General features: G+C 37.6%; 1 protein-coding gene across 2 annotated transcripts; it reads left to right on the plus strand.

Moving 5' to 3' along the window:
* Nucleotides 1-4,163: 4,163 nt before the first annotated feature.
* IZUMO3 (IZUMO family member 3) lies at nt 4,164-6,583 on the plus strand (the record flags this gene model as incomplete). Of its 2 annotated transcripts, XM_079706548.1 has the most annotated exons (7): nt 4,164-4,395; nt 4,533-4,607; nt 4,756-4,845; nt 5,060-5,077; nt 5,534-5,614; nt 6,039-6,129; nt 6,448-6,583. In XM_079706548.1, the coding sequence occupies 7 exons, from the start codon at nt 4,164-4,166 to the stop codon at nt 6,581-6,583; spliced, it is 723 nt and encodes a 240-aa protein (XP_079562674.1). The 2 variants fall into 2 exon arrangements, with proteins under 2 accessions (XP_079562674.1, XP_079562675.1); XM_079706549.1 differs by lacking the exon at nt 5,060-5,077.
* Nucleotides 6,584-12,568: the final 5,985 nt, after the last annotated feature.

Here is a 12,568-nt window from a genome sequence, read left to right on the forward strand (position 1 = left end):
CCATGAACACTGAAGCAACTCTGGGATGCTAGACCTCTCTTGGGCCTAATTAAAATATCTTCCTAATCACTGAAAAATCAAGCTTGTTTTAACTAACTGTGGACTCAATCCATCTTACCAAGTATGTTAAAAATGAACTCTCTTTCTAGTATCTAAAACCCCTGCGTTTTCCTCCTCAGTGAACTCTGCAGTGAATTTCTTCACTGATGTGTGTTCCCTGGCATGACAGCATTTTTTTTTTAACTTTGAAGATATCTGCTTCATTCTTTGACAATGTGTTGGTATCTTTAAGGTAAAGTTGGTACCACCCTACCTCACTATTCTTGCAGTGTTTGCTGAGAAACTCTGCAAGTGGAACACTTTTGAATCTGTTCTCTTTTTCCTTGGGGTCTAGTGGCCTTTCCTAACAATTTGGTCCCACCGAGGCCCTGGGGATTGCTGCAGACTCCTTTTCCTTTCTTGGCCTGGTGGTTTGCTATCCAGATCTCAGACAAAGGACCCTTTACCTAAAGCTTTAATGATACACACTGGCAAGTTCCCCAGTCAGATCCTGAGTTCACTGCACATCCTTGCCTAGCAGCCAGTGGGAACATATTCGTTTTTCCATGCCATGTGGGAACTGGCACTGTCTCAGGAGTGTCTTCTATTATCCAGTCCTACAGGCTTTTCCTTAGGTACTATTATCTGCGTGTGGGTAATGGTGTAGTTTTCAGAGCCGCTAAAGGATGCAAGGCAAAAGCTTCTCTCCCCTAATTATTTCCTTTAACCTAATATATCTTCCCTCCTGGGACCTGCCCAGAGAGAAGAGGTTGTGACACACATCTTCTGCTTCCTTTACTTCTCTCCCCCTCATTCTTCCCACAATCCCTACTGATTGGATCAACTTTCTTTTAGTTTGATTTCCTATCAGGTAGAGATTTCTTCAAAGTCTTCCAGGCTCAAACCTTATGACTTTTCCTAAAGGATGAGTAGAATATGGAGAGACTGGCTTAATGACAGTGGAATGTAAATGAACAGGAATACAGAAAATATTGAAATTATTTTACATGTGAAATATCTGGCACATAGTAATTATTTAAATATTTAAACCTATCATTATTATACTGCCTAGAAAGATAATTTATAACGTAGCCAAATATCAAATAATGGCTTCCTAGTCTCAGTTTACAATCAGGAAAGAAGTTAGTATCACCTGACTGTAAGAAATATCCGGATCATTTGACAAACTTGTAGATAATCAAGTGGAGTGATAAGAAAAGCAATGCAGCAGGGCTCAGCTGGGACAGATAACCCAGGAAAAAAGATGATGTAAGAAGCTTGAGGGACAGAGATTCATTATTTTTATTTTTTATATGGATCTGGGATCCACCATGGAACATGGGAAAATTACTGTAAGAAGCTTCTTGCTCTTCTTTATGAAACTTGTTCTTCAGATATTAAACCTCAGTGCATTATATGACTTGTAACAAAGGCCAAATGTTACAACACATCTGGTTCTAGCCCTTAAAAGAGGGACTCTCTAATTGATAGTGCTGTACGACAAAAAAAAAAAAAAATACACAACGCTGCCCATGAATACCTTATCTCTGTAAGAACAACAAACAAGCAAATATATATTTGGTACAATATTATGAATGCATGTGCTGTTATATATCTTGTATACTATTTGAGGCAAATACAGAGCTCAGGTAGCTATTCTACAGATTCACACTGACCATAAATCATATCCCCTTGATGCCTATCCAAACCAAACACTAGCATAATCACTCTAGGATTTGGGTGTTAGCCTTTTGCCTCCCTGACACAAGTACTATTATTTTAATTAGGTAATGTGATCATTATATTAATCAATTTCCAGACAGCTCTTCTTTTCCAAAGCTAAAATACTTTTCATATACGAAATCCAAAGAACTAGCCCATGTTAAATGTGGTTATTTTCTTACACATTATATACACCATCATCAGTAATTTCAGGATGCTTCCCCTAAAGGCTCCTGAACATTACTGGTTCTCACTCATAACCATATATTCATTAATTGTTTCTAGTCTCCTGGACCCGGCCTCTCTATAAAAAATTCCTCCAGACTTAGTGCTGTTCTGTCTTCCCCAGACCTCTGTGGGTATCTCTTTCTTTACCTTAGCACACACTGTTGTTTTCTGTCTATTGTTTACTCCATGAAAATGATAGTTCCTCCACTGTTTCCCCTTTTATATGCACCTTTCAATTTCAAGCTCTACCTGTCTGTTTAGGAAATGGTTTGTTATTTCCAGTCTTCCCAAGACTATACAAAAGTCAAATTATTTTTCCTCTCATCCTAAAAATCTTGGATTGCAAATTAAGCTGGGAGGTTAAAGCAAGAACAAAAATGGTAGATGGGTCACTAGGTCAAGGCCAAGAAAATGTGCCATGGAATGAGGTAGAATTATTCCGTAGTATGATAAAATGTTCACTTTAAGCTGTCTAATCCAAAAGTAAAGGCACGTATTGTTAACTGGAAAATATCTCATCTATAACATGTGTTTTCTCTTGAAGAATAGTCTTTCCTCATACTTGGCCACCTGCCTGCCAAGTTTCTTAACCCTCTTAGTCTCCAACTTTGGTTTCTGGAGTTACTTTAATACCATTACCACACATACCTTCAGACCTCAGCCTGTGAAGATCCTTTGGGGGTCATCTAAAGATGAGATCATCTAGCCAAGGGAACATAAAATCAGAGTGGAGAAGTGCCAGTTCTGGAATATCAAAGGATTTGAATTATACTCCCTCCCCCCCATCTTCCAATTTATCAAATTCCAAGAGATTGTTTTCTGTTTTATCCCAGAAAATATTGAGAGGCAGTAGATAAAGTATATAGAGTTTGGAGTTAAACAGACATGAGTTTGAATCCAGATCCCTAACCACTGAATTATTTTAAGCCTCAGTTTCTTATCTATAAAATGGAAATAATCTCTCCAAGTATTGCTGTGCCATCCATGAGGACTTGGGACATTCCATCTACAGTGTTTTTAAGACAAAATCAGGCACATGGAAGGCATATAATTAGTGGTAGTTCTTTTAACTTCCCTCACAACCTTCTACTCCAGGACTCTCCCATACCTTACATCTAAAATCTACCACCAACCTTTGAAGATCCCAGGGTTTCCTAGTTTCCAGGGGTCACAGCCATACATGCAATATATTATAAAAGAGGTAACTAGTACTCTGGAAAGTCTACAAAGCAGCCTTAATTTCTTCATATAACAAAGAAAATTCTTATTCAAAGAGCCTTAAACTGAAGGAAAAACATGTTTATTTGTCCACATTCCATGGAGGTGTCCTGAGAACACAGCCCATGATAACTGTAGTAATAATATGTTACACAAAGTGTGTCATCAGCACTTTCAAGAGGTGCCTGTTAAAGAACCCTGAACATTACTGGAGTTTCACTCATCACTATGTATTCCTCAACTGTTGTTTCTAGTCTCCTGGCTCCAGATTCTCTAAAAGAAGAATATATAAAAAGGTTATAGAGCATAGCTGGAGAAATATTCCTACAAACAAAGGTAGCCTAAATTTCTGAGAAATTATCAATTGTATCAAAATCATTATTATCAATGATATCAATTATATACAGACACCCATTGCTAATTTTCAACAATACTGCTACTATCAGGGACTGGGACTCCAAGAAGCTCAATATTCCAAGTTTTTCTTACCTCTTCTATAAAAGCAGAGCTTGGGTTAAGCAATCTAAAGTCCTAAGAGATCTCTTCCAACATCCACTGCTATTGAGATACTACTTCAATGATCAGGAGTGTGGGAACTTACTAAGAACACAAGTAAGACAAAGAGTTAAAGACTTTTTCTGAGATATCTCCGTGCTCGGAACTCTGCTTGTGTGAGCACAAGACTTCTCTCTCTCTCTGCATGTTCCACACTCAGAACTCAGGTATCTGCTCCCCAGCTGGCAGTTCTCTCTCTCTGGAATGAAGGATAAAAGTCAGAAAACTGAAGATACTTAGAGAAATGAGATTGCCTAGAAGTGGGATGGAAACAGAGGGGAAGGTGGAGTCAGACTATCCAGGACAAGGCTCTCATTCCTGGAGTTTTGAAGGAAAGGGAACTTGGTGAACTAGTTGCCAGGACAACCTGATCTTGAGGCAAGGGTGGTCGGGGCAAGGAAATGGGGGACCTGCGGCTGCTCTTGCTCCTGCCCCTGTCCCTGGCAGCCTTCCATGGGGTCAAAGGCTGTTTGGAATGTGACCCCAAATTCATCGAGGATATTAAGTCCTTGCTGGTAAAGCTGGTACCCTCAGAAGTCCCTGGCCGAACTCATCTGCTTGAACGGCAGATTAAGAAGATGATCCGTTTAAGCTTCAAGGTCTCCCACAGGGACAAGATGCTTCGGGTGTTGGGTGAGGGAAGCTCGAGCCCCTGAGAGTTTTGGGGGTTAAAGGGAGAAGGGAGGTAGGGAAGAGAGCACCTGGGCCCACATAATTTCCTCCATAAATGTAATTATTCTCCCACATGTTCCTTCACCCCTCCTCTCTAGCTGTTCAAAAGGTTGTCAATTTGAGAACATGGTTGAAGAATGAACTTCATAAACTGAGCAATGAAACATGGAAAGGTGAGGTACTGTTTCAGTGTTAAGAGACTGTATTGCCCAAGCAAGTATGAGAAAAATTCACTGGGGAAAACAAGGCAAAATAATTAGGATTAAATTATGAAGGGAAAGGCCACCCCTATTTTCTGATGTCCCTTCCACCCCTCTTTAGGTGCCCTTATCCTTCAAGTCAAGCTTCTCGATGTCCGCCAAAACCTGGAATCCAAACTGAAAGAACTATTAAAGAACTTCTCTGAAGTTGGTAATATAAGATGTCTATCTAACAACACTGAAATTATGTGAAAGGAATAGGAAATGAGGGTGAGAGGAGGAATGTGATTTCACATTAGAATAATTTAGATGGGTGGAGGGGTGGCTGGAACTTAATGCGTAACCAAATAAAGATGACTTGGGTATAAATATGGCAAACACTAAGTTGATTCTAAGCTCATTAGATCTTTCTGATTCTCTTTTAGCTTGTTCTGAAGATTGTGGTACGTACAGTATATGTGATGCCTTGAGGTTTCAGCCATATTTTCCCATCTCCTGTGCTCTATATGACCCCATCTCTTCTACTTGTCACATTGAGAACGCAATTCCTAGAGCTATGGCTACAAGGGGGAATGTCAACCATCTCTGACAACAAAAACTAGTTTATAAAATCTCAAGACACCCCAGAGATTTCAGAGGTGCTAAGAGGCCTTCTATAGTATAGTTTATAACCCAAAGCACCAAAATAAGTTGAGCCATCATTTTCCTACCTCTTCCCAGAGATCTGACTTAAATTATTTAGGGTTTTGACCCATCAATAAAATTGATTGCTAGGGGAAGAAAAAAGTCACAGCAATGTAACCAATGGAAATGACTGAGATCTAATCCATACTTGGTGTCTGAGCTAAGGAAACTCCATGCCATGGCCCCCTTCCAACTATCTTTCTTCTCTCTATCAGTCGTGACTGAAGGTCCTATCCTGGATTGTTGGACCTGTCTTCGCATCACCACTCGGTGCTTCAAAGGAGAATATTGTGCAGGTAACAAAGATTGCAGTGTGGCATTTTGAAAGGCCAGGGATCAAGGAGTTCTTCACTGATTTACTCCACAAATATTTGTTGATCACCTTCTCTGTAGGTCATGCTAATGCCACAAATAAGAGCTAAGATGCTGGACAAAATTTGTACCAGTATGAATTACCGGGCACTGGATAACTGAAGAGCTTAGAAATGAAAAAGCTGTACTAAAGGTGGAGAAATTAGGCTAGGGGCAGTAAGAGAAAAAGTTTTGTAGAGCCTAGGAGTCTAAGTAATTAATAAAGATCAGAATAACCAGGGGACAGTGATGTAAGTGGTGAACAGGGCAATTTTTAAGGTTAAAAAGAGTCTTCTTATGGATAAAGTTCTCAAGTTACTAATTTCCTTCTCCAAAATTCACTTTCTTTTTTGCCCTTTCTTCTTTCAGAAGATGATCCAAAGAAGGCTGAGAATCAAGAGATTGCACTATTTCTGATATTACTAGCAGAAGGTGTAATATTGGGAGGTGCTTTGTTACTGTGAGTTTTCCTCCCTCCAAACAAACACTGGGTCAAGCATTTCTTTGGCAAAGAGACTGCCCAATCTTCCCCTTCCTTCCAATGGAAATAAGGGGAAAGAAGTCATTTCAAAATCTGGGATCTCATACTAACAGGAGTGAGACAGATAAAGTTTGATGGGATAAAAGTTGGAACATAGGAAATGGAGGAGGTACAATGAAGTATTAGAAAAACTTTTGCAGAGGAATTCAAAAAAGGAAGAAAAAACAATTGTTACAATTTTTTTAAGAGTTGGGCTACTAGTACTGAAGTTGGGATTATCTTATTCCTCTACTCTAGATTCCATTTTTGCATCTCTCATTGGAGGAAAATGAAGGCAATACGAAGGTCATTAAACAAATACTTGGAGAAGAAACTTGAAGAATTAATAGAGATAATGGATGAGAAGGAGAAAGATTTTGGAGGCAGAAAATAAATACAGAGACACAGCCAGAAGGTCTTTCATAATTCTCTTACGTGTTGACTCAGAGTAGAAAACCAGGAATTAAGTTCTTTTGCAGTCATAAAGTCAGAGTATTCTAAAACTGAACTTAGAGTTTCTCTAGTAAAGACCGTTTCTGAAAACCTGAGGCAATGAAAGCAAATGATTTACTGGAAGTGGTACAGAAAGTAATGCTGGTATGCTACAATGCACATAAAAGATGATATACTGCATGATAGTAAAGAATGCATGGTTGTCTAAGATTCTACAGAAAATGTAATAAAGACTCAGCTTTTTTTCTCATCCTATCAGTCTAAGCATCCTATCAGCTTGGAAAAAAGTTTTAGTTTTATTTTTATTCAAGAAGTTTACTCTAAAATCATTCCATTGATTGGTCAACTTATTAAGAAATCAAACATATTTTTTCAAAAGTAGTTATCAATAAAATGACATTTTGAAGTGTATACTAAATACAATATTTCCACATCTTAATGTGTATAACTATTACCAACAAAATTTAAAATATGGTTTTGGTTCTTCTGTTTAAAAAAAAGGCAAAATAAGAGAAGTGGAATCAATTTCTTAATAGTGTAGACTACATTTAGGATAATGATAAAATAGATGGAAAATTTATACTTGCAGAACAGAACACTATCTTTTTCCTAAACCTGTCTTTTTCTATGATGTAAATCAATGTTCAACTTATTATAAATAAGAATAAAGTTCCTTGTAATCACCCTAAAAAAAAGAATTCATGGTTGGTAACTCTCATTAATGTCTTTAATCAGGAAAACTTTTAAATTTCTAAGTTTGCTTTTATTTCCACCTTTCCATATTTATCTATGTTTCCATATTTATTAGGCTCAATGTGGAAAATTCTTCGGCAATGCAAAACATTTAATCTTCATCATGATATGACACACATATACACACACACAGTCCAAAATATTGGTCCTGAGTTGAGATTTGTCCCAGTCATTTTTCCCTAAATCTATGGTCTATGACTGAATTAGATATTACTATCTTAGTCTAGTTGTTCTTATTGAACACTTTTTAATGTGTATACAACCCTAAATAGCGCTCTACATCTACTATCTAATTGAACTCTTGCAATAATCTTTTTTTTTTTTTTTTTTTTTTTTTTTGCGGTATGCAGGCCTCTCACTGTTGTGGCCTCTCCCGTTGCGGAGCACAGGCTCCGGACGCACAGGCTCAGCAGCCATGGCTCACGGGCCTAGCCACTCCGCGGCATGTGGGATCTTCCCGGACCGGGGCACGAACCCGTGTCCCCTGCATTGGCAGGCGGACTCTCAACCACTGTGCCACCAGGGAAGCCCTTGCAATAATCTTTTGAGTAACATTGTTATTTACCTCCGTGTTATGGATGAGGAAACAGGAAAATATCTAACTCGAGGTCCCACAGCGACTAATCTAGGCTATGATAAACTCCCCTTGTGGCTACCTGTGCTTACTCACACCATCTGACTGGAACTCACAGCTATAGACATGCAGTTATGAAAGATAGATTAATGGAAAGATAATAAGTGTGGGTTTATTGTCAACATCAACTTGATTACAGACAGTGGTGGCAAAGCCTGGAATAAAACTGAGGCCTGGCTAACCCTAAAATACATGAACCTTCCACTCTATTTTGTGTCCTTTTATTCTGGAAGCTTATTTCAAAAGAAAAACACCACAGTTTAGCAGTAGGAAAATAGGTCCTGCTTCAGTGGTAGGTAGACGTGTTTGCAAATCTTTCACCCACTGTAGATCTTTGAGTACTTGCTTGTTGTTGCTGCTATATTAATGAAATATTGAATGAATCAGAATATACTTGAGGAGGACCTGAACATTAATATCTCTCAGTTGCTAAATTTGAACTTCATGTTAAAAATAATCGTGTTGTTGGCACCTATCATTTTCCAATGATTTAAGGCTCACCTTACCAAAAAATTCTTGAGACATACTAACTCTTTTCATGGTCTTTATAAATTATGGGTTTTATACTCTTATTTTTCATTATAGATAATTATACAAATACGATAACATACTTGCTAGATTTTGTGTGTTTTTGTGTCTCTTTGTTTGTTTTAGTGCAGCCTTTTAAATTTCTTGTCATATTGGCTTATTGTCCCCTCCCCACTCCTCTTGTATTTCATGCTCATCACTCTCTTCTAGAAAACCTAGGTTGACAAGGATATGTCTTTCATTATTTTATCCAAACCTAAATGGTTATAAGTAAACAGATACACATACATACATACAAATACATTTACACATGTAATTTTTTGCTATTAAAAATTATGCACACTAATGCATGTTGATTTCACACTTAAATACTTTGTGGAAATTAAGCTAACTGGTATCAACATCTATTCACTCTTTTTGGCAGTTGCACACAATAGCATTGTACCATAATTATTCTAACATTCCTCTATTTTGGGTATTCTCTTCATTAGCTTTTTTTAGTCAGTATAAATAATGCTGCAATAAACATCTGTGCAATAAATATCTACTTACTGATTCTCCCATGTGTAAGAGACAGTGTCCAGAACTGGAATATCTGAGGTGAAAATTATTATATGTGCTTCATCAGAGTCTGCCCACATATCCCCATCCCAACTTACAGGATCCCATTCTTTCCTAATCAATGCCCTCACTTTAACAATAGACACCTTACAAGGCTGGGATTCTACTTGAATTATAATTCAGCCAATAGCAGGATAAGGTCCTGTGTTTTATTTTTAGCAATTTCAACTATAGGAGCTATAGGAGATAAGGCTCTTCCTCAGAGCACACTTAGGAGCTCATAGGTCACATATGTGGGGTTTGAGCTGAGAATTTGAATCCTGGAGCTCATCCTTTTAGCATTTTGTCCAGAAAAAGAGAAGCAACCAATCAACATCATCACATTATTTAGTTTTCGAAAAATGTTGGAAAGTATCATATACAGAATCACCTAACTTGCTTCTTATAAGTCGTTGATTAGGAGTATCCAGTGGAGATGTTTTACATAACTCTATAAACAGTTCATGCTGAGGACTGTCAGTGCTCTCTTTACTACTGGCAGTAAGTCATCAGCAACTTTAAATGTAATAGGACTAGAGAGCCAATTCAAAAAGCCCAAAACCAATTCTGAAAACTCGTCCTTAAAATTATATTCCTCTAGAACTACTCTCAACTCCAAAATCTGTATTAGTCTGGGTTCTTCAGAGGACCAGAACTAATAAGATAGATATAGATAGACATGTAAGAGGAGATTTATTACAGGAATTGGCTCACACTATTATGGAGACTGAAATATGGCATCATAGGCAGTCTACAAGTTGGAGAACCAGGAAAGCCAGTGATATAATTCACTTAGAGTCTGAAGGCCTGAGAATCAGGGGGATCTACCTGGTATGAGTCCTAGAGTCGGAAAGCCCAAGAACCAGGAGATCCCATGGCTGAGGGTAGGAGAAAACAGATGTCACGGTCTGTTGACCAAGAGAGAGAGAGAGAGAGAGAGAGAGGAGAAATACAGAGGGAGAGAATATGTGCTTTTCCTCCACCTTTTTGTTCTATAGGGGCCTTCAATGGATTGGATGATGCCCACGCACATTGGTGAGGGCAGATATTTTTTACTCAGTCTACTGATTCAAATGTTAATCTCTTTCAAAATTACCCTTACAGGCAAACCCAGAAACAATATTCTGCCAGCTTTCTGGGCTTCCCTTAGCCCAGTCAAGTTGAACACATAAAAATAACAATCACAAAACATTACCTATCCAGTGCTGTGAAGAGTAGCTAATTATACGCATTTGAGACTATAACCTTCTATTCATCATATATCATAAAGATTAAAAAATATAATAATATTGAATAGGGCATTCTAAATAGCTAGGAAAAGAACAAAGTAAACTCAAAACATGTACAAAGAGGGAAAATTAGATTGTATCTTAATGAAATGTAAAGCAGAAAATAAAGAGATAACGCTAGATGCTAATAAAAGTCTTCATCCACACAGAACAAAAATTTTTAAAGATACATTAAAAAGGTAGAGATAAAAGGATCAAAACTCTAGATAGAATTTATTTTTATCTTAAGAGACTCTTTTAAACAACTATAACATTTAAAACTTGGATGAAAGGATATTTTTATTAAAAGTACAAATTACCGGGCTTCCCTGGTGGCGCAGTGGTTGGGGGTCCGCCTGCCGATGCAGGGGACACGGGTTCGTGCCCCGGTCCAGGAGGATCCCACATGCCGCAGAGCGGCTGGGCCCGTGAGCCACGGCTGCTGGGCCTGCGCGTCCAGAGCCTGTGCTCCGCAACGGGAGAAGCCACAGCAGGGAGAGGCCCGAGTACTGCCAAAAAAAAAAAAAAAAAAAAAAAAAAAGTACAAAACACCAATACTGACATAGGAAGAAAAAATAACCCACGTTGCCAATGTTCTTTAAAGAAAATTAAAAATGGTATGAGCACTACTGAAAACAAATGCCATGCTTAAGGAAAAATCTGAAACGAGACACAAAACAACATGCTGACTTCGATTTTTACCTGAATGGTGAAACTATGATTTCTTCCCACCTTAAGCGCATGGTGCTTGCTTGTTTCCTTCACTAAAGCAAGGAATACAGGAGAACAAGTGGTTTTGATGGAAAGAGCCCAATTTCAGTTTTGAAAATACTAAGTGTCAATTTTGTTGGGTGTCAAAAACAGACATCCATTCAGTGTTTGAATTTATATATATGAATATATAGCAAGAAGATCAAAGCTAATGAAACATATTTCAAAACAACACTTTAACAGAATAACTAGTGAACCTGAAAATATGACTAAGAAGATCATCCAGGTGAAAAGGTAGAGAAGAAGTGATGAAGACCAAGGATAGGATACTAAAGATCCCCACATGATAGTAAAATTAAAATATAACTCTAAGTGGGCTGAGAGGAGCAGCCAGCAATATTATGTTATTAATATATCTATAATATTAAGATACTTACAATATTAAGATACCTAAAAATCCAACCTGTTTTGTATAGTCTTACTCCTTGGAAAACCTTTATTTGAGATGCTGCCTTTGGGTTGAATTCCCATCAGCTTTGACTATGTGTTTCAAATTTGTGACCCTTCCATCTGCACAATTTACTGCAACTGCTTTATAATATAAATCCAGAGTCTGATCGTTATCATTTCTAGAATCACCAACACGAGGAGGGGCTGGTTGTTTTGTGTTTCTATGTGTTTACAGCACAATAACATGAAGATTACCTAATTAAACTATATGTTCATCTACTAGGAAAGGTCATGTGGTACTTATATTTTCAAATGTCAAATACAAAATTAATTGCTTACAATCCTAATTTAAGCTTGAGCTAAGTTAATATTAAAAAAAAAAAAGATATGTAAAAACACCTTTCCAACAAGCAAATCCTCAACCCAAACCTCATTTATAGCTTAGTGAAACAATACAAATCATTTTATTACTCGAACAATTATATTTTAAGAAGTAACATATACTGCAATGTCCCGATGTCAACCCTGCATGAGTTTATTTCTAGCATTTCCCTAGGATATACAAATCAATCATTAGGGGAACATATTTCTCTGAGTCTGTGAACCTGGCATAGTTGGTGCAATTTCTGACCCCCCATCATTCTTGGGGTTACTTTATTAAGAATCAGTATTTTCTAAGGTTTTCCTTTTTCAGGAAAAAGAGGTCAGAGGTGAGGTTCCACTTAGCTTTTACTGAATGAAAAGTTAATAATTTACTTTATCTAGAGGTAACATTAGAAGGTGCTAGTCAATCTAATTAAGGTACTCAAAACATAAATTATTAGAACATAAAAAATAAAAGCTAACTAACAAGATAAAACAACAGCTGGTTTAACACTGGAAGCTTCTCAATTTCCAATTATTAATAGTCTTTCTAACTTCATTCCCTTACATCCTGACTCAAACGGAGGTTCTATCTTCTTCCACCTGAGGCAAATGCTTT

Source organism: Hyperoodon ampullatus (genome assembly GCF_949752795.1).
Source record: "Hyperoodon ampullatus genome assembly, chromosome: 6".
NCBI classification, from domain to species: domain Eukaryota; kingdom Metazoa; phylum Chordata; class Mammalia; order Artiodactyla; family Ziphiidae; genus Hyperoodon; species Hyperoodon ampullatus.